General features: G+C 44.2%; 1 protein-coding gene across 2 annotated transcripts in view; it reads left to right on the plus strand.

The window, feature by feature from the left end:
* The window catches only part of SNX31 (sorting nexin 31), a 189,441-nt gene that overhangs the window by 22,066 nt on the left and 144,901 nt on the right, over positions 1-22,474 (plus strand). For both annotated transcript variants that reach the window (XM_085605168.1, XM_085605167.1), the window contains exons 3-4: positions 6,023-6,137; positions 11,504-11,568. In XM_085605168.1, coding sequence (XP_085461294.1) covers positions 6,023-6,137; positions 11,504-11,568 — 180 coding nt within the window. The remainder of the gene's footprint in view (positions 1-6,022; positions 6,138-11,503; positions 11,569-22,474) is intronic.

Consider the following 22,474-nt stretch of genomic DNA (forward strand, 5'->3'; position numbering starts at 1 on the left):
CCTATGGCAGGCCTTGACAATCCTGGAGGCAGAGTGCTTGGTAACATGTGGGATGGTGCTCTAGCATGAGCTGAGCCTGTCTGCAGCTTTCGGAACCTTGTCCTTATAGCTGTTCTATGATATAGCCTACCATATACTCTTAAAGTGCCTTATAATCTTAGACGGTTATGGTAACTATGGTCTGGCTTTATCAAAACATGTCGTGTAAGGTGTCTAACACTCGGGAATAATACCCCCATGCCATTTCTGGACATGAGAATATTATTCCCCCCTTCTAGAGGGAAAGACATGTTAAAATCATACTTCAACTATTAGCCTCTGACCAAAGCCTCAGCATCACAAAATGGATGCTGCTGCCACGACACAAGTCTGACCTCCTGCAGCTGGGAGTGATCCCAGCCAGGGAGGCCTGGACAATAGGTTTCCTGCTTGGGGAGGTGCTAGCACCTCCCCAGACAGCCTTTAGTGTATTGGGGCAGGGTGGGCTGAAAGGAATGAGACATGCCTGGGGCACACAAGGTGTTCCTTGCATAGTCCAGTTCAAACCGGCGCTGGGGCACTCCAGCCCCAGCTCTGGCGCGAAACTGGACAAAGGGAAGTGGGTGTAACCACCCCCTCCCAGGTCCCACCCATAAGGCGTGACCTAGCAGGTATCCCAGCCCCCCAGATTAGTATAAGAGTGGGAGTTGGGCCTCAAGACTTTGGATTATCCTGAACCTGCAAAACTGAACAGAAACTCTGGACCTTCGACATTCGACGAAAGAAGAAGACTGAAGAATCTCCCTTGTAGCCAAGGAGTGGCTACCCTGTGCAAACAGGCACCATCAAGAGACTACCCTTTGCTTTGTGAAACGTTCGACGAGGAACCGACTGCAGAGCCCGACCAGAGCCTTGATTTCCAGACTTCTCCGACCCTCATCCACATCTGCAGCAGAGCTGAGATCCGTGGAGGCGACGAGCGACGTGGGACCGGCTACCTGGGAAAAGTGGCTAGTAACTTACAGCGCAGCTTCTGAGGTACCCTCGAAGTTGTGCACCGGGGATTGAGAAGCCCCAACCCCAAGCACCATCTGCACCGAAGACCAGCCCCCCACACTCCACGAGTCCTGCGTGGGGCCCTTCAGCATTTTCCTGCTTGCCGCGTCTGTCCGGTTGCTTGCCCGCTGGCTAGTGGCCTTTGTGACGACGCTCCCTGAAATCTTCTGCGCTGGTTTGGCTCCTCCAGACTGGCTCCCGCTTCTCTGCAAAGAAGAAGCACCCCAGACCTTCCTGGTCTGCACCAGAAGCAAGTCCCTTGTTCTTCGTGGGTTCCGCTTGCCAAGGCTTGGTGAGTCCTAGTCCAACTTCGACGCCGCCGACAGCAAGAGCCTTCGTGGGACAGCTCGCCTCCTGGTCCTGGTCGTCCTCGACGCTTCCTGGTCCTCCTGGCTGCAGCGACAAGGTTCACCTTCACCTGCAACTCTTCACGACATCGTCTGGTTCCTTCCTGGTTCCACGTGGTCACTGGCTAGTGACCTTGACTCTGTCCCCTCTGCTTGCAGGTTTCTTCTCTTCTTGATCCCAGCCTTGGGATCCACCGGACACTCTCCCCTGACTGCCTGTCAGCATCTTTCTTCAGGCATCCATAGGAGTCGACGACGAAAACGACGCATCTTCACCCCTATGCACCCGCAGCCTGTGGGCTAGGTAACTTGGGTACTCCGGTGCTCATCAGGATAGTGACTATCCTAGTGTCTAGTTTTCAAGTCTCAACTTCCTAGCTACTCCGGAAGTGTCCTAAATCTATCTATTTCTAAACTGTAACATTGCTATTGACTTTTACGCATGAGTGTTTCCACTCTGCACACGAATCCCGTGGGCCTCCCACTTCCTAACTAACGCTAGTGTAGTGTAGCCCCAGCGATTCCCTAGGCCTAGGCCTATTCTATTTCTGTGACAGTGGTTCTTATACCACTTATTTAGTACATGGTTTGCGTGGCCCCTAGGGCCTAACTGTATTACTTACCTGTGTGACTTACTGTATGCATTAATAAGACTGTGTTGTACTTACCTCTAAACTCATAAAGAGTGCTGAGGGTTTGCTTAGAATAAATACACTTTATTTTATATATATATCTGTTGTGGTGTCCTTTCATTTGGTATTCAAGGGATTATATATGGTATCACAGCTGGCTTCACATGCCATTCAGAGTTTAGCCTAAGACTGCTCTTGTCCATGCTACCACTAGGATAGCTGGTCTATAAGGTTGACTTTACAACCAATCACCATAAGGGTATTTGGACTGATATAAGGTGTACACTATAACTAGTGACATCATACATCAGGCCAACTTCTCACATTGCTTACATCCCTACTGATATTAAATTTACCCGTTTCGTACAATTCTTCTTAGACTTGCAGCAAGTCATCCTGAGAGTACTAAAGATATTGGCATCACTGCTGGTACCAGAAAACTGATACCACCACGAGCTGGTACTTATTAATCATAACAACTTGTGCTTTAAAAGTGTAGGACTGCAGTGAAACACCACACTCCACCCCCATTTGGTGAAACTTGGTGACTCTGAAAGGAGCTCTGCGTCCTTCCCTCTAAGTTAAATTCTCTTCCTAAGAAAATAAGGATTATCTTTGTGCAGAGTTGGTGGCTCAGTGGACTGATGCATCCACTCCTGGGATTTGTATTTGACCTCCTGGTCACATGTTCGAATCCCAGCACAACCACTTAGCTTTTCATCCTTTCAAGGTCGATAAAATGAGTACCATTGAGTTGGGAAACAAACATCGGTTATTTCAGGACCAGTAGACCCAAGACTTGAGCACAAGCTTTGCAAATACACACGTTATATTGTGTGCCCCTGTGTCTTGTATGTTAAGCAAACCTGTGCCAAACTATAGCCCATCCAGGTACTTCTCGTGTAGCGTAGTTGAATTTTCATTATTCGTGGCTTTAATGTAGCTGGATATGGAGCTCTCCAAACACTGGAACCCAATAACACTGTAGCTGTATTCCGCAAACCTCGTTCCCGTCCCAGTCTCCCTTTAGAAACCCAACCCAGGTTGTTCATCTTTGAAGCTGAGATCCTCAAAACAAATGTGGTAGACCATCTAGTAGTTGATTCTCCTTTCTCTTTATGTACTTGCACTCAAGTCATTATAGTGGCAGTCCAGTGCCCTACATGGCCAACCATGCACCAGCCGTCTCGTATTGAATATCCACCTAACACTCGTGAAGGATCTGGAGTGTCCGTCTGAAGTCATGGTTTGAGACTCCCTCTAGAGCAGGCTTCTCTGATGCATAGCTCGTGTGCTACAGGCATTTGTCCAGCTACCTGTGAGTAGCTCTCCTGTGTGCAGCCCAGCCTATTAAATTTGAAGCTTTTGTTTGGTTGAATTAGTATATGTATACTAACATTTAAGTGTTTTGATCTGAACTTGTGTTTAGTTTCAGAACGAATAATTTCCAAAATCTTTTTTATGCTGATATGTCAATAATCATGCAGCCTTGGGAATCTTATTACTAATATTACCTTTGTGTCTGAGTGCATTGCATCTGTGGCTGTTGTGTATGACTGCTGTGGAGGCATTCCCAATTTGTCTAAGCCTTTTTTACATTACGTCTGGCAAACCTGCACTTAGGTGATCACGGCTGGTAATCTTGCATGGGTGGCCACCAATGTCCTCTTGTCTGATATGTACAACATCAATAATAGTAGTAGCTCTGGATGATTTTTATTGAACAGAAGTAGCTCTTGTTAGTTGAAAGGTTGGAACCCCTGCTCTAGAGATTTTTTTTTTAATTAGATTGATGTTTTTTACTCTTACACTTTTCATAGTCTCATACAGTGCACATGGTCCTAGTCTCATACAGTGCACATGGTCCTATTTGTCCAGGATTCTGGAGGACTGGACAGTTCAGGTCTCCGACCACGTGACGTGCCAATGCACCAAACGTGTAAAAGTAACGGGTGTGCCAGCCAATCCAAAGGGAAATGGACACGCATATCGCCGTGTTCAGAACTGCGACTGCCCTTCTTGACAAGTGGTGCCCACTCTCAAATACTTTGAAAGGACATGGCATGTTTACACACTTACAATGCTCCTTTTGTTCAACAGCTAAGTCTTCTTGTGTGCACTGTTCCGCTGCCCGCCCACCCTTCCCCGAAGGTCGTTTCACAAATTGTACTTGCTTTACAAATATAGACCATGTTTCGTGGTCTTCAACTGTAATCCGAGATGTGCTGATTACTTTTAGCAACCCGCACACTGGGAGGAAGGGGTGTATTGCCTGCACTTGTGTCTTTAAAGACTGCATTCAACTCACTCATCGGCAACCAGACAGTCCTCCATTCTTCTCATGTGCCCGGAGGGACTTCTCTGAGGTTGTTCCATCATCACCACCTTAATATTGCCCCTGGAGCGTGCCTTGCAATGAGAACATCTGTCCCAAACACCAAAACATCAGTCACAAACGCATAGCAGGCATTCTTCACACATTTCATACTGGTGTGAAAAAAGAAGAAAAAAATCTAAGCAAAGCTATTGCGTCTTGCCTGTGGGACCTACTGGCTTTGCCAATGGGTTTTAGCTAAGGTGCACAGCATCTTGGATGCTGTGCAGCAATGCTAAAGATATTTAACAAACCCTTCACACAGCTGGCTGTCATTTTTAGATGCATCCACCACGCATGCTCGGACCTGCAAATTTAGGCGGACACTTTTTCTCGTTGTAGTTACCGATTCAAGTTGAATCGGAAATTAGAGTGAAAACAAGTAATTTTTTTAGTGGGTGGGGGAGGCAACTCGGGGGAATAGAGGTGGAAACAACATGGGGCGTGGGTGGGGGAATGCAGACGACATACAATTGGAGCACTGGGGCTTAAAATGGTGAAAAAGCAAAGTAGAGCAGGCAAGGAAGAAGCACATGGGTGAGAAAGCAACATGGGGAGTACATGAGTAAGATCAACATGGAGGGGGCAATGAGAAGCACACAGAGCAACAAGGAGTGCAGGGGGAGAGAAATACTCAAGGGAGACAGCCGGATAACACATGTACTCCTCTGTAGTACTTGAAATGCAATCAGTGGAAGCATAGAAGCCAGCCAATCAAAAGAGATGTTAAGCAGTCTATGCTGCATGCGAGAGACAAACCCAACATTAACATGCTGTGGGAAATGAGTGACGGGAAAGCCATCTAATAGTAAGCAATGGGCAGGTGCCAAGCCTGTATATGTTCTTAGTAAGTCTACACTGTCTTGCAACAGGTTGTGTGTGTACTGTCTAGTAGGTGAGACCTAAAATAGGACTGTGCTTTTGGGCTATAATTGAGCAGCGGCCCCCATTGATCACCACATAGCTTTAGTTGAGGGGGTGGTAATTACGGATTCAGAAATGAGATGTATTAGGTGGCCCCCTCCCTGACATCGAGCTAAGGTCTAATATTAACTTAAACTTTAACCAAAGAGACCACCTCCAGTGGGCCAGGCTTATTGGAGTAAAATACAAAAGGCTGTCTAGTAGGGTACAAAAGAGCACGGCGGCACAGCTTATCCAAAGTCATGCAAAAGTCGTTTGTTCCAGTAGTCTTGCTTTTAAACTTTCAATCAGAGTTTTGAACACAAGTCCCATAACTTCATTCTTCTAGACTTGAGGACTTGCGTTGAAAGGATGTGACACATGGAATTTTTCAATATGAGCATTGGAACTCGTCTGTCAGAGTTACGTACCGAATACAGGACAAGAAACAGCAGTCCAATATGACTGAACCACTCTGTGGCAAGTAGCCATCTTTATTGAAACTGTCAAATGAGTCTTGGACAACAAGCATGTTGGGCAGAGACATCGTTAACATTCACTTTACATGGTTGATGTATTAAAATCTGTTTTGATTTGTTTTATCTGGTCATGATGCGGTGGAGCAGTGGGGAGGGCATTAATGCAACCTTCGGATATATTTGTCTTAGAATTGCTGTTCTTCAGGATGTAACCCCTGCTTTACAATTTTTCCCATTTATTTTCTTAAATAGCTGAGACGGTACTTTGGAAACAGTGTGCCGTCTTTTCCTCCAAAGTTTTATCTGGCAATGACCAAGTCCATGGCTGATGAAAGAAGATACCAGTTAGAACGGTACCTGCAAAATGGTAGGATGCCTTCTTTAAATCTGTTAAATATTTATAAAAGTTCTGTTTGTCTATAAATATCTTCTGTTATCTAATGTTTTCCTGTGCAGCTGTTTTCAGTTCGATTTGTTATCCAGAAGGCGTCTATAGTAATACATAGCAAAACATTTAAAAATCCTGTTATCAGTTTACATTGTGCTTAAGCTTCATACTGATTTTGTACTTGGAAGCAGTGTAGTACACAAGTGAACCTTAACAGGGGGTGATGTCTGGGGACTTTTGTTGTTAATTCAGTGAAAATGGACTCTGGATGTTCGGCTCTGTTTTATCATCCCATCGAAAACCCTGCGTAGAGGCAGAGCATTTGCAGTCCTCTTCTGTAATGGCAATTCGCAGATTTATCAGATTTCCAAGGGGACCCAGTGGGATTTTTCTGCGTTGTCGTGAAAGTTTGTATCCATCAGCAGAATGGAGGCGCGTGCTGATCGCTTTCAAGTTAATGCAGCAGAGAAGTTGGTTTCTCTTATTGGCCCTGGCTCTTGATCAAAAACCAGGCCTCCCTTCCAAGGCTCCTGTCCTGTAAGGGTGGAAGCCTCCCATGTGGATGAGGTTAAGAATCTAGGTTTTCAGAGGGATTTTAATCTGTCTGGCTACCCGCATCAGTGCAGTATTGCGAGTGCTGTATCCGAAGATGATCCGTAGCCTCCATTCTGTCAGGTGGTCGTGACAGCCTTGCTTAATTCTAGGCTTGATTATGGCTATGCTCTTTGAGCTGGTTCCATGTCTGTCGGTGGCACAGTATGTAGTAGGTTTGGTGGTTCTAAACTGGAATCTGTCAGCTCTGCGAAGATCCATTCAAGGGATCCCATCCTGAAAGTGCCTTCTTAAAAATCTGTTCATAGGATTGCTCCCTCTTTGCTGACAAAAAAAGGATCAGCTCTATGCTGCGAAGCCGCTTTCGCCAGCATGATCAGAATGGCCTGATTCTGCTGCCCTCTTGCACCTAAATAAATATCGAAGGGATCAGATTTGTTTCCATGCAAGTCTCTTCTCAAAAAGTGCTTTGCTTTCAGAGATGAAGGCACTGTTAGATTTCCTCAAAGCCTTAAGTCTTTTTTTTTTTTTTTTTTTTTTTTTTTTTTTTGCAACACCTCTTGTGTTCGCTGTATCATTTTTTTCATCTTAAAATCTTCTACCAAACAAGTTTCCAGTTTACTCTGCAGCAACTGGATTTTAAAATGCTAAAAATAAACCTTTATAGTTTCGAATTTCTCATTTGCTTGTTTAACCGAACTAAACACATTCTCGGTTTGACTTCAAGTACATTAACGTCTGTGTCTGCAAGGTAGAAGATACATCTCCAAACTCTAGGTTGGAGCTGCTTTATCTCATTTGTCATACCCACTTACATTTAAGGGGGATTTTAATCCCTGTCAAATGTTCAGAGGCTTTTCTTCATGCCTTATATTTATTTCCTTGTGAATTTTCCAAAGCTGACGTGTATGCTGTCATCTGTAGTCTCTCCATCTGAACACGTGAGAGGTGCATTTCTGAAAACACCTTTCCAAACACGTTTGGCAGGGCTGGAACACATTGACCTGGATGCCTGTAAACTGGTATTTCCCTTTTCTCTTTGGTTCATTCAGGTGTTCATTTGAATAAGCCTTTTGGGGCTTCCGAGATGAGACATTGATTGTTCTTCTGTGTATTTTGTCGAATTTTTGTTGTTCACCATCCAGAGCGATTGCAAAAAAAAAAAAGTTAATGACATTGAATTTCAATATTCGGGGATGGATAAATTGATGAGTAGCTCACTTGATCTCAATTTTTCTCAAACACGAAGACTTGAAATTAAACTATTGTATCTAATCTTCTTGGTTGCTGTACAGCAGTTTTAGGCACATCAGTTTTACTCATGTCTCCTGAAATGATTTAAAGGCATACTCAAGAAGAACTCTTCTTACCAGAGCATAGTTCCTCTTAATAGCCCCGGTTGGTTGGGTAATACCCTTATTGTTGAAATGACTAAAATCTATTTTTTTCCTATTCATTATTCACAATTTCCAACATACCTACTTGCAAGTACTTGAAAATATCCATCTACCCTAGAATGAAATCGGTACATTGGCCCCCTTTAAATGCCTGTATGTTTTTTTTTTTTAGAACCAATTTTATTGATTTTAAGTTGCAACAGAGAGCCCAACACCATTCAGGAGCACATCGTGAAAGGCAAAGCAAGGATACAAACCTATCGCAGCGGCATGAAAGATTTGACATACATAGAGCCGATAGCGGCATACCCATTCCCACACTAGACAGAGTATCAGTCCACTTTAGTCTTTTATCACTTCAATCCACTTACCCCACATTCGACGAAACTTCTTGGGACAACCTCTGGCCACATAGAGGCCGTTCCTGCGCGGTACACCAGTCCACCCCCCTGCGCCAGCGCGCCAATGTAGGTGCAGCAGTGTTCAGCCAGTGCGCTGCAATGTTCCTCCTATCCGCTACCAGTTCTGTGTTGAGGAAGAGCTTCTCAGCCCTGGTGCCATTTAATCCCTCAGTAATGCCCAGGATAACATGTGTAGGATCAAGGGGAACCTTCCAGCCCAAGACCTCCGTGCGCTCCCCGGTTACGGAGTCCCAGTACCCCCGAATCACCGGACACATCCACACCATATGGTAAAAATCTGCCTGGGGGTAAGGACCGCGGGGGGCAGGAAGCATCAGGTCGAAGCCCCGCGCAGTGGAGACGCAACGGTGTAAGATAGGCAGTGTGCAGGAAATATATTTGGACTAGTCGGAGCCTTGCTGAGACTGCAATTATTTTAGGAGCCATCAAGGCATCTCTCCAGTCGGCATCCTCCAGGGCCCCAAGTCAACACTCCCACTTGTCCCGGAGTTGAGATAGTGAGTTGGGGGTGTTATTTGTAAGGGAACGATAAATACGAGAGATCCCTCCTCTCCCCAGGTCGCCGGTCATGACCTGAGCTTCGGGTGGGCTATATTCGGGCAAGGGAGTGCCATCCGATATAAAGGCGCGGAGGGCATGGCGTAGTTGAAGATATCAGAAGAGTGGAGGGAGTGACGGACCTGTAAGTCTTGGAAGGAGCGCAAATGAGTCCCACTCCAAACATCACCGAGCAGAGAAATCCCAACGAGATCCCAGGGCCGGAATCCCGAAAGTAGCAACCTCCTGGTGCCGCACCACAAGGGAGTATACAGAGTCCATTTGCCCGTCCAGCATGTATGCCCGGCAGCCCAGGAGCACTCCGCGTGTGAGTTGGAGAGCTTGGGGAACAGCGTCCCCGTAGAGCATCCCCCTGGATAGTAGAAAAACCGAGAGTGTGCAGTTCCAAACGGTACGCTGGGTCCGACCTGCCGCCATTAAACCAATCGTGCACGGTAAGGAGCCGAGTCGCGAAATAGTAGAGATACAGGCTCGTCGTCCCAAGGCTTCCATCGAAAGGCGGGATTCGGCATTGGGCCAGGGCCAGCCTGGGCCTCCGCCCACCCCAGAGAAACTTAGTGTCCAGACTGTCTATCTTATGAAACCAAGACCTGGCGAACGAGAGATGCCTATTCTGGAGCATGTATAGAAAGCGAGGTAAAATCATTTTAAATAGGGCTATCCTGCCCTAAGGGTTCAGGGGTAGCGTTTACCGTTTAAGGAGGTCAGTGCGGACCCGCTTAACCAGCGGGGTGACGTTAAGTGACCAGGCAAGGTTGGGGAGAAGGGCCACCCAGATCCCCAGGTATTTGAAGGACAGCCGCCAAAGGGGATCATCGACTGGCAGTCAAAGCACTCATGTGATAAATGAAGGGGAACCAGAGCGGATTTGGCCGGGTTTAGCTGGAGGCCCGAGGTGCGCTCAAAGAGGTCCAAGGCGCGGAGGCAACGGGGCCCCGAGTGAGCAGGGTCTGCCAGAAACAGCAGCACATCGTCCGCATAGAGCGTGATCTTATTTTCTGCCAAACCGGGCCACTTCCATCCAGTGAGAGACTAAGGCACGCAAGAGGTTCCATTGCCAGAGCAAACAAAAGCGGTGAGAGGAGGCACCCCTGCCTCTTCTAATAGGGAAGGGACGGGACAGGTCACCATTGACTAGGACCTGCGCCCAGGGCTGACAACACAGCATCTTCACCAGGCTGCGGAAAGGGACTCCAAAGCCCATCTCTTCCAACACCCCCTCCAAATAACCCCAGTCGACCAAATCGAAAGCCTTCTCAAAATCTATGAGAAGGAGAGATAAATAGGGGGACAGTAAGTGCCGGTTCGCGAGGGCAAGGTGAAGGCGTCTAAGGCAGTGTCTGGTTCCTCAGAGAGGCATAAAGGTGCATTGATCTGGATGAACCAGACTGGCCAGGTCCGGTCTTATGCGGTTGGCCAGGACAGAGGCGAAGATCTTAAGCTCAGTATTAATAAGGGAGATGGGACGGTAGTCTGAACAGCAGCTCATGGGGGGGTTGAGACTTGGGGATCACTACAATGGTGGCTAGGTCAGTCTCTGGGCGGAAAGAACCACAGTCCACTGCTTCACTGTACATCGCCATTAGAGGTGAGACCAAAGTGACCCGGTATGACGAGTAAAATTCTTGGGGGAGACCATCCGGTCCCGGTGTCTTACCAGCTGCCATGCGTGATATGGCATTCGAGACCTCAGGGGTGAGCGGGAGGTCCAGTGCCTCTGCCTCAGCTTTGCTAAGGCCCGGTAGAGAGAACCGTTCTCGCCGGAGGAGCTCAGGTAGTGAGAGGCTAGGTGTCCGTTCCGAATAGAGTGGCGTAGTAAGCGGCGAAGCATTGGGCCACTACTGTCGGAGCGCAGTGGATCTCACCGCTCGTACCCATCACCTCTGGTATTATAAGGTTGGTCTTAGGGTAAGTGGCGAGGCGATGAAGGAGCTTCCCACACTGTATGCTTCTTAAACATATGGGAGTCTGGTGCACCTGGCAAAAAAACGTATTGGAGAAGGTTGCTGAGTAATAAACATTTCTCAATTTTTGGGATATCCGTGACCTAAAAATAAATCCTAACCTGCAATCACACTTTTCCTATTTGCCTGTGTAACTTTCAATTCTCTTCCATTCCACCACATCTTGTATTTTCAAAATTATCTAAAACCTTTTACTGTTGCAGTTGTTTCTGGCTTATGTTTGTGCTCTTTTCTGGCTTATGTTTGTGCTCTTTTTGTATTATACCTGTTTTTTACATATTACCATATGTGGTTTTAGCTTGATGAGTTCACGGTATGTCCTTATAATGATTGTGTAATTATTACTACCCAGCGTGCTTTGGCAATTCTGATAGGTGTGTGCTTTATGAAAATTGTACATAAAACGAGGTGAATGGATCATTCATCTTTTATTCTTGTTTTTCTCATTACAGTTGGCAATAACCAAAATATTTCGAGCAGTGAGTTATTTATCTGTTACTTCAAGGAATTACAAATGGTATGTTTTAGTTTATAATAAGTTACATTCTGTGGTGAATCAGATACATTATGATAAATTCAACTGTTTCAGTCTTCAGTAAAATATGATGTCTATATCTTCTAGTCAGATCTGTACAATAGGAGGGTCGTATTTAAAGGCAAATCTCTATTTCCTCTACATTTGTGAAATTTTAACATAATGTGTATTTGTAAAGTGCACATTCACCCGTGGCCATCTTGGCACTAAATAACAGATGTTTATTGCTACCCAACTCAATGGTACTCATTTTATCGACCTCACAAGAATGAAAGTGTGACTGAACCCGCCGGTAAGTGAACCTGTGACCATGAGGTCACACATGCCCCTACAGTGGATGCATTTGTCCACTAGGCCACCAGACCCGGCATAATGATGCTATAGTACCCCAGTTTCACCCAGAACCTTTGGGTAAAATTTCATCTTAAGGGCCCTGAAAAGATACTTCTAGCATGTGGTACCAAATTCTTCTCTGGTCCATGATTATAGAACATTATCCTTTCCATGTTCAATACTTCCCCTGAGTACATGAGCCAGCCACCAATAATTTTGTTCCAGATTCATGTGTAGCATAAAACCACACTCCTCTCTGTGCACCAGACTTGTTGTGATCTATTTCAGCCTGTAAGCCAGTAGCTTTTCTTACACGTGTGCATGGGAACCATAACACTTGTCTTACTGACAGATTCTACCAGCATCCCCTTGTCTGTAGTTTCCTGAGTTACTGCCAGTATTTTGATCGTCAGTTTGCCCCTAACGTCTTTGTATAATTCTGCCAGTAGACCATTAACTTCAGGGCTTTTATCCATGTTAAATTCCTAGTAAATTACAGAATTTCCTTCAGATGTGGTACTAGAGTGTGTGTGTGTGTGTATATATGTGTGTATGCAAATAGCACACAGCCAGGCTCATCTGAAACCTTTAGATTCATACTAGGCTTCAGTAAGCAGCAAAGGGCCATCAAAAAGATCTTACAGAAAAACTGGCCCCTTCTGCTAAGTGATCCGGTCTTAGGGCACCTATTACCAAACAGGTCAGCCATAACGTGCCGCAAGGCACCATCAATGAGAGACAATTTGGTCCGAAATGACCCTGGTGGTCAGGCAAAGGGTACATGGTTATCCTCTAGGAAGGGGTTCTTTAAGTGTAAAACATGCAAAGCATGCAACTATGGTGTCAACAAAACCACGTACAGTACACCATTTAACAACCTATGTGTTTTCCTATCTATAAATGCCAATAAAGAAAGTTTAAAAAAAAAAAAACAGTACACCATTTAACAATCCGGAACGGCCCATCAATTAAACCTTGACATGTAAGACAGACTTTGTGGTTTATGTGTTGGAGTTCCCCTGTGGCCTACAACATATAAGAAGAACCGTACTTCAGGAACACAAGAGGGTACTCCAACACCTTAGAGCCATCAAAAATAGGGTCAAATCGTACCCTGTGGCTCGACATTTTAGTGAGACCCACAATGCTGACCCTAAGGATCTCAAATACTACTTGATTGATACAGTGCCGCCCAAAACCCTAAGGAGACTTGAGACAAGGTACATCCTTGATCTGGATTCTAAGCAACCAGGGGGCTTGAATGCCACTGAGGAACTATATACCTGCCTCTAGATACAACTCTGACAGTAGGAGCAAATGTATACTCACTGGCATTAGTAACAACGACAGCCCCCATCATCAAACTGTCAGGGCAAACTGAAACCGCCAAGATTCCCCCTTTTATTACAAACAGTCTTTTATAAATTCATTTTAGCTTTTTTTCACCAAGGTTATAATTGCGCATAGCTCTTTGTTCTAGAATGTTATATGCGCTTGTTATCTCAAAGTGGTAAGGTTTACAATGTTTGAAGTTAACATAATGACTAACTGTATATGCATTAGCACTTTTAGGCCAGTTTCTGTTTTTTAATCTCAAACCTTTATTGGGTTCCAGCACCAAGCTGAATTGTACTGTAGGAGTCTCAATAAGACTTGTTTGGTATTTATAAAAGGACAGTGATGCTATTAGAGTTTATATCTTTTTTAACTATGGCATATTTTAACAAGCAACCAGATATTTTATCATTGATATGGGTTTTGTTATTGTATTTGAACCACTTGGGTAAAACAATGATTGACTGGCAAACGCTATGCATTTTACAGTTTTTAACATCATGTGTTAGTTTATGGGAATTTTATGGTTCAAGGATTTTACATTTTTTTTAAAAAAAATGTAATGGAAATTTTAAGGTATTTATCCCCGGACCAGCACCTTCTATGTGTAAATAGATAATGTTTTCTATTTTCATTATGTTTCCTTACGTAGTATTCATGCACATGTCACTTTAAGGGGAGTAAAAGAAGTTTAAAAAAAAAAAGGTTTAAAAGCGAACCTCTGACTGTGAGGCGCGTCATGTAATCAAGGCCCTCCGGGGTCGAAACGTGTCATGCTGGCTGTTTGAGTAAGCGTAAATAAAAATACATACTACACCAATTTGTGGTCCGTGCTCCTGTTCATACCTTCAGCAAGAAGTGCTAAAACGGAGTGAGTGTGTATGTATGTGTGTGTGTGTGTGTGTGTGTGTGTGTGTGTATATATACACACACACACTTTCAAGTATTCTCTACAGAAATATTGGCCCTCGGCTTTGATAACAGAAAAGTTACAACCATTTGGACAATATTTCTGTAAACAATATTTAGGACACAGTATTTGTTTTAATGCTATTTCTGTATATCATATCCTGACATACTTTTCCTCACTAGTTTGTTCCCGTTCCAGACTGGCTCTCTGTTCCAGCACAAATCCTAATAGCAAACATTTGGCTAGTAAATCATCACTGCCGGAGATCTGTTTTGGGGAGGAGGCAAATACAAATCTCTATAGTATCCTGAACGATGATGGTATTTATTCCCTCCTGCATCTATACCATCCTGTTCTGTTCATTCCTTGCACCTTCCTTGATTTGTCTGCGGAGTACAGTCATTGTCAATAGGCATCCAGAGGTATTTCTCAAGGGTTGCTGTATGCGTCTCACATGTTACATCTGTTTCCAGTTTTTCCCTAATATCCACAGTCTTATTCATCAAAAACCACCGGGCTGCCAACTTTATGCCATCCCATTCAAACCCTATAGAGTAGCCAGTTCCCATGTTTTTTTTGTTTGTTTCTTGGTATTCCAATTATTTATTTGCTTTTTTCCACATTTTGGTAAGAAAATAACAACCACCAAATGGTCTATACATCAAATTTAAATGTGGTCCAAGAAAAGATTAGGAAAAGACTGGGGTGGTGGTGTATGCGTGACGGTAGGGATGTCTTCATAACAGCGGCAAATCATATTCACATACAAAGTGTATCCAATTGCCAATGACTTACAGGTCTGTCAGTAATGACATACAATATTGGTCTCCACTGCGGCTTTCCAAAGATGAGATAATCTAAATTACATTTCATACGAAGCACCAGCATGCATGTCAATCAGTTTCGATAGTGGTAAGACATTTTATTTCCAGCCACCACTAGAGCTGTTGCAAACCATCTATTTATATGGTGAGGTCTTGTGGGTAGTTGATGTGTCATGTAGGGGGTGATATTACACCAGTCAACAGGGGATAGATCCCTGGAGTCGTCATATTCGAGTCCCATACCTCCCTCCAATAGGTTGTAAGCGTTGCACAATCCCACACTGTGTGCATGATATCACAGAGTGGCTTATGTCACCTTCAGCAGGTAGAGACCTGCGTCTCGAGTGCCCTGAAACGTTGGGCCTTGGACCTATGCCATTGGTGTATGACGTCATAGTAACTGAATTTGTCGCGCCTCCCTCAGTGTCATGGATCTCCAGGATATGGAGCCAGTCGTCATCCTCCAATTCTATCCCTAACCTCATCTATCACCAACGGCATAGGGAAACTGCATTTTTTTTTTTTTTTTTTTAGAGAAAAGGGCCTCAATCCGTGTCTAGTATTATCGAGATAAAACTCCTCTGTGGGTCTTCTATTTCGTAACATATTGTAGCGTTTCATTCGTAGGTAGAACCTGAAACTTATTTCTCTAAGTAGCTCGAAGGCTTTGGGCCAATTGTGAGTAGTGCCAGAGTTGGGAGGGGGGGCAGGTCGTATTTCTGTGCAAGGGCTGGAAACTGGAGTAAGTCCACGTGCCTCATTAAGTCCTTGTGATAATGTATCCCCCCCCCCCCCCCAAAAAAACCAGTGTGACCATTCTATTTTGACATTCACAACCCAAATCAGTTAAGTATTACAAATAGGAGCCTGAGCATATACCCAGGCTTAGATACCCAGTATTGAAGGTGCTCTACTCCAAAGGGGTTGAGTGGCGGCCAGAATGGAAAAGGTCTCTTGGCATGTTAAGCAAAGGTCTGTAGATAAGTGTCAGCTGAGAGGGAAAGCCAAGCAGATGGCCTTCCATGTTTCTCCCGGTCGAGACCTTCCTTTGTGTTTTATACATGTAAATAGTCTGTGCCAATTGAGAAGCAAGCCAGTAAGGTTCAGTATGGAGGAGCCAAAGCCTCCCCCTGAGGTTTAGGCATAAAGTTTTAACTTCAGTTGTGGTCTCCAACCCCCCCATCCCTCCCAAATAATCGCCGTATAGCCTCACCGTTCTCTGAGTGTAGAGGTCTGTACCGTCAGGGGAAGCATACTGAAGAAGTACTCAAACGTGGCATAAATATTCATTTTTATAATCTGATTCTACCCCACATGGACATTTACAATTTGGACCAAACCGCAAATTTCGCATAAAATTGATCTAAAACGGAGAGTATGTTGTCTCAAACCATGTTATGCAAACCTGGGTTGAGAAGGATTCGTGAGTATTTGAGGCAGGATGCTATCCATTGGAGTTGTGAAGCAGCTAGAGAATCTTTGGTTGCAGACTGTCATTTGCATCACCTCACATTTATATTTGAAGTATTGTGATATATGCAACTCCTTCCTGACGGGCAGTTCTAGCAATGCAATCATGCATAGCCTTCATTTTGGAGCCCTGCTCATCCCACTCCTTGTGTATAGAGCTGCAAGAGGTAGGGTATCGGAGAGTACCTTCCCTACAGATTTTGGTCTGTGTAACCACTGGATACCAATCAGCAATCCAGTCTGGAATATACCATATATCCAGGTGAGTAACCAGAGTATTCCTTCTCAGTGCCATGCTTGTATCCTACCTACATCTGTAAGTGCTAGGTAACAGAGGATCATTTGTGAAGATCATCACTTAACAATAGGGAGGGAATTGCTAGGTCATTATTTGCCAAGTGTGTTATTCAGGGTTCATTTAAGCCTACGCCCAGAGTACATAGATCTCTAAATGCAGAGCACAAATGTTTACCATCTTTGGAAAAAATGCTGTCTGCCATAGAGTGGAACGTCATGCCATTCGGCAACTGATCCGGAGAGATTCTAATGAGGGTGGAACTGCCGCAGTCCAGTTGTGATTAGATATTTAGGCTGCATTCGCAATAGAGTCCTGGGTCCGCTCACTGTGAATGGGTGTGCAATTAAATGTGCCACGCTGCATAGTTGGTGCATTTTGTACCATTGTCCTACAGGTTTGCCTTTAAGAGCATAGCTGGTTCTTACTAGATGGTAGCATCCTAGTGTACAGGAAGGCCCCTCATAGAGAACATAAGGGGTGTTGTGCCCCCCCATGGTAGCTGCACTCTTTAGAAATCCCAGCATTCAATCATTCATTCAAACTTTCCCCTGATTCAGACTGCCTTCTTCCTGGGCTCTGAATCAGCTGCAAGAAGTCATCCTGCAACAGAGGCAGGCAAGTAGGAGTTCAAGGTCACAGTCCCAGCTGTCATCCTTCTAGTATGAAAGCTATAGTACTTCTTCCTCTTTGGGGCAGATACGAAGAAGTGAGAGCCTTGTCCTAAACTTACTCCAGGGACTAGAAGCGGTGGTTTCCATCTATCACTGTCTGCTTTGCAGAGAAGAGGAGCGTATACTTGAGCTTCATGTCTCCATTTCATTTTGATTACATAAAAGTATGTTCATCGTTTTGCACTAACTGCATGTGGTCCGCAGAATAGCAGCATTCTCAAAATTGTTTACGGCCCAGTCATCTTGCAGCTTACAAGATGGCATCCCTGTCCTTTTAACTGTCTGAAAAGTACCTCCCATGAGCGTTGTTCATGGAGATGTAATAATAAAGTAGCTTATAACGCACATAGCTACTCCAATAGGAGTGTCCCAGCGCTAAGGTCAAATACACCAACCAAAAGCTCAGTAGCACAAGAACAAGTATGCATCTAATCTATGATCTGTTCAAACGCAAAGTTCCAGGCCGCCACTCTTGCCTGATGCAGATGATGTGGTAGTTTGATTTCCTCTCGTCTCCAGTCATTTCATCACTTCCTGAAGTTCTACCACTGCCTGCTTCATCTGTGTCTGGAGTCTAGACTTCCTCTAAAGACGACAGGAACAAAGACTCTATCTGATTCCTTTTGGAAGTCTGCTGCAATGAAGTCCAGATCCATTGCGATGGTGTTTATTTTGGCTTTGAGTGTGGCTGAAGAGTTTTTGATCCCAGTAGCACATTGCTGGTGTACTCCCTCTTCTGGCAGAAGAAGGTTTGATGTAGTTGTCCATTTTGTTGTTCCTCAACAACTTTCAGGATTTATCCTTAACCGCGAAGCTCACTCTTGAACCAGAATCCCCCCCCCCCCCCCTTACAGCCTCAAGGTCTTTAAGCATTTGAACAGAAGACATTCTGGTAGAGCAGCAGTTGTGTTACATAGGAGGTGTTGCTAAATCTGGCATAGGGGAGGGATGAATTCAACAAGGTTCCATCCCAGGGTATACAGTGGCGTGAGTACCTAAGATACTTGCACCCACTAGATGTCATCAGTGATGGCACTGACATCTAACCATCTGTATGCTTGTAACAAAACAATGAAAGTCATGAGTGATGTAATGTGTGAGATAAGCAGAGCATTACGGGAGCATAAATTCTAGTTAGCTCGGGTAACTGCTGAATTTCTATGGTTTTGTTCAAGTGAAATCTGAGCTGAACTAGAACGTCCCTGTAACTTTTTTTTTTTTCTTTTTTTCCCAGCGTTTTTTTTTTTTAATTCGAATTCCTAACTTATACAGTCTCTTTTTTAAGTGGAAAAAAATAAATATATAATGCTTTATAGCTTTACATTTTTGTGATAAAGGCATTGGCGTTGTAAAATTTTGTATGCACGTGTTGCAATACATGCGTTAAGACATGCGTGGTCCTGTCATGCAACCTCAGTTTGAACCTATAACAGAAACATGTCTGGAAATAGCCTGATTCAAGAGTAAAAGAACAAATGGGGTCCAGAGAGAGTAGTTTAGTTATAGGTGCCAACACTGCATATTTTCCTCTGAATGTTTCTTTCCAATCTTCTACACCTCAAAACAATGACTTTGAGGCAAAACCACTTAATGCCTTCCCATGAAAGTGCATTGTATTGTATTGTATGCGATATTTATAAAGCGCAACTATCACCCAACGGGTACCTTGGCGCTATAATACATGACTCCTCATCAGACGGTAAGAGGAAAAACGAAAATAAGTCAAGTGGGACAATTCCAAAGCTGTCAGGCTCTGGGGAACAGCCATGTTTTAATCTTCTTTCTGAATTCCAAAGGAAGGCTGTTCCAGAGCTTGGCTGCAGCGAAGCTAAAGGCCCTGCCCCCTGACTTGGCTCTTCGAATCTTCGGAACTTTCACCAAACAGGCAGTGGCAGAACGGAGACACCTTGTTGGTGTATACCATGTAAAGGTCTCTTGAAGGGGTATGGGTCCAAGGCCATGCAGGGCCTTAAAAACCAGGCATAAGGACTTGACCCTCTGCATTATAGGCAACCAATGAAGCTTTGCAAGGGCCAGCGAGCCTGATGAACGTCGTGGTTTCATCAGAGCCAGTTTAGCCGCCACAGTTTGAACTCTTTGGAGACGTTCAATCAAACATTTAGGTGCCTCCAGCAGTAAGGCATTACAGTAGTCTAATCTACTGAGGATGATACTATCCACGACCAGCGCTCTGGCCGTCTCTGGTAGTACAGGGAGAATCTTCTTCAGGGCTTTGATCAGAGAAAACAATTCCCCACCACCTTGTTTACGTGCATTCCCAAAGTTAAGGTAGCATCGAGCATAACTCCCACATTACGTACAACTTTGGCCGGAGTCAGAGTAGACGTGAATGAAGAGGACCAAAGATTTCCAGGAAAAGGGGGAGGAACCCTCCCTGTAGTACAGTATAAAACTTCAGTCTTATCCAAGTTAAATTGAAGTGAGTTAGCTCTTAGCCAGTGGGCAGTATCCTGCATGCAATCATGGAAGGCTGTCAAAGGAATAGACTGGTTTCCCTCTAGAGAAAAAAAGATTTGGGTGTCATCGGCATAGTTCACCAACTTCACACCATGCGCCTTTATGATTTCAATCTGGGGTCGCATATAAACATTGAAAAGAATAGGGCTTATCGCCGATCCCTGTGGGATGCCGTGGTGGACACTGGAGAACTTAGATTGATACGGCGGAAGAGAGGCCGCCTGACACCTATCAGAAAGGTAAGAGCGAAACCACTCGAGCCATCCCTGACACCCCATCTTCTTCCAGCCTGGTCAGCAAAATATCATGGTTGACCGTGTTGAAAGCGGCACACAGGTCAAGCAAAATAAGAATGCCCAATTGCCCCCTGTCTAACCGCAATCAAAGGTCATCTAATACGGTCACTAGAGCAGTCTCAGTTCCATGGCCAGGTCGAAAGCCGAACTGAGCATTATCTAGCCTGGAGTTGGATTCCAGGCATTGGTTATCTTTTCAGTGGTAAACCCTAGAAAAAAACACATACTGGTGCACTGATTTGTCCTAGTCATTACTTAGCAACTTCAAGCTTTGTTGCGCACACTGTTCAGCTGAGTACAGCCTCTCATCTCCTGGCAAGAATTCCTCTATAGTAGTTGGTCTTGCACATGGGCGGTTACACTCCAAACTGCTGCATACTGTTAGCTTGGAAAGCGGTGATGCACACACTACGATACACCCTCATACAGTTCAGCCAGGTAAATGTGACCAATCCTAGATCAGGCCAGTGCTTCTTTCAATTTTCTTGCTATTGCGGACACAGATCTAACCGCTCTCCCATTGTTGCACATTTCGATGTTCAGTCATGTCAATGCTGTCGACCCACTACTGACCATCAATAACCAGTTGATGCACTTGTTAATCCCGTCACCATTGGGCATGTCGGCAAACAATAAGACAGCTGGGAGTAAAATGAGTATTTCTTACTAATTAAGAAAAAGCTACATAGAGGTGGGACTCTGTCTGCCTAATTGGCAAATGTGAAGTCCCAGACGAGACTATCTGAAGGCATTCAACTCATGATATTGTCAGAGCAATGGCACATGCCTACCTAGTACAAGTATCCCAGTTACCAGAAATACTAGGAGAAGGATATCAGAAGGCTTCCATATAATTACAAGAACAACCCTGATCAAACAGATGGGAGAGCAGCATTCTGCTTCACTGACAGTCCAGAGCAACATTTCTTTCTCCAATACAGAAAAGTAGCTTGATTATTGTGGAAAATGTCTACTCCCAGTGCTCATACCTAATGTCTATTTCAAATCTGATAGTCAAGATTGGTGCCAAAATACTTATCCTATTAGATAAAAATAAAATCGTGAAGTCAGTCCTGCTGACCATGTAAGAGACCATCTCTCCAATGGAATTTATAATTTGCATAGACTACTAAAATCATTGGGCTGAAAGGGGGAATTGAAAAGTAATCTAGAGTATGGTGCTTTTAAGACTATCGTTAGAAAGGCAGCAATAGAGAACTTGTATAATACAATATCAATAACCTCACCAACCGGTCAAGTGGTCCACAACTCTTACCAACGTGCACTTAATTTGCTTCCCAGCCTTTTTATGGTGATGAAACTGAAACACAAACATAGATCGAAGTTTTAGGATTAGGTTACTTAGTCCAGCTTGCCTCATTGACTATGGTTCAAGTGATCCAAGGACAATAAAATGCATATGCTGCAGAGGATGCCGCTTTAGCACCTAGTCATTAGAACACATTGTTTGCAGTTACCTTCACTTGTTAAACCTGCGTCATAAATATGTGCGCCCCTTCTTTAATGGACTGGGGACCGAACAATTGAATTCACTATATTGAAGTGCCTGCAGGGGCTGACTGCCGACTAATCTGCTGATTAGCAAAATATATGGATTTGGCTTTTATGTAACTTAATAAATGTGACTACTTGTTACACTCTGTGACATGTTGGGAAAGTTATACCTATCCCCGTGTACATGAAGCTCACCATCAGCCCATGAGTTTAGAGTTTATCCATTTCAATAAAATCTCAACCTGCCAGTCAAAGGTTTTTATTCTGGCCAGACTGACTTAAACTGTGACTTACCTTATTATTCTAAAGTGTACATATCTAAGAATAAGCAGTCATTTTATAGCTTCTGGAATTTGGTTTGTGATTAGATAGTTTTTAAGAATGTTATTGCTTAGCAAGACAGCAGTTTCATTCTAAGATGATAGTACCTGCCTCAAGAGTAGCACCCACAGAGGTAACCAATGAGGCATGGTGCTCAGGTTGGTAGCCTCCTACAATGCAATAGTATGTGCAGAATTAATTTGTGGGGCACTGTTTTGTTCTAAAACTATATATATATATATATATATATATATATATATTATATGATTTTTATTAATCAAATAGTCAAATTATAAGCGAAGAGGACAAGTTGGATGCGGTGGAAATCCGTTCTTGTTCCAGTTCTGAGGTTACCCAAGTGATTTTCTTCATCAGTGTGTGTAAGTACTGTTTGTCATATACCCCTATATAATTTAGAAAGAGTGCAGTCATGGCAT

This window comes from Triturus cristatus, chromosome 5_1 (genome assembly GCF_964204655.1).
Source record: "Triturus cristatus chromosome 5_1, aTriCri1.1, whole genome shotgun sequence".
Classification (NCBI taxonomy): Eukaryota; Metazoa; Chordata; class Amphibia; order Caudata; family Salamandridae; genus Triturus; species Triturus cristatus.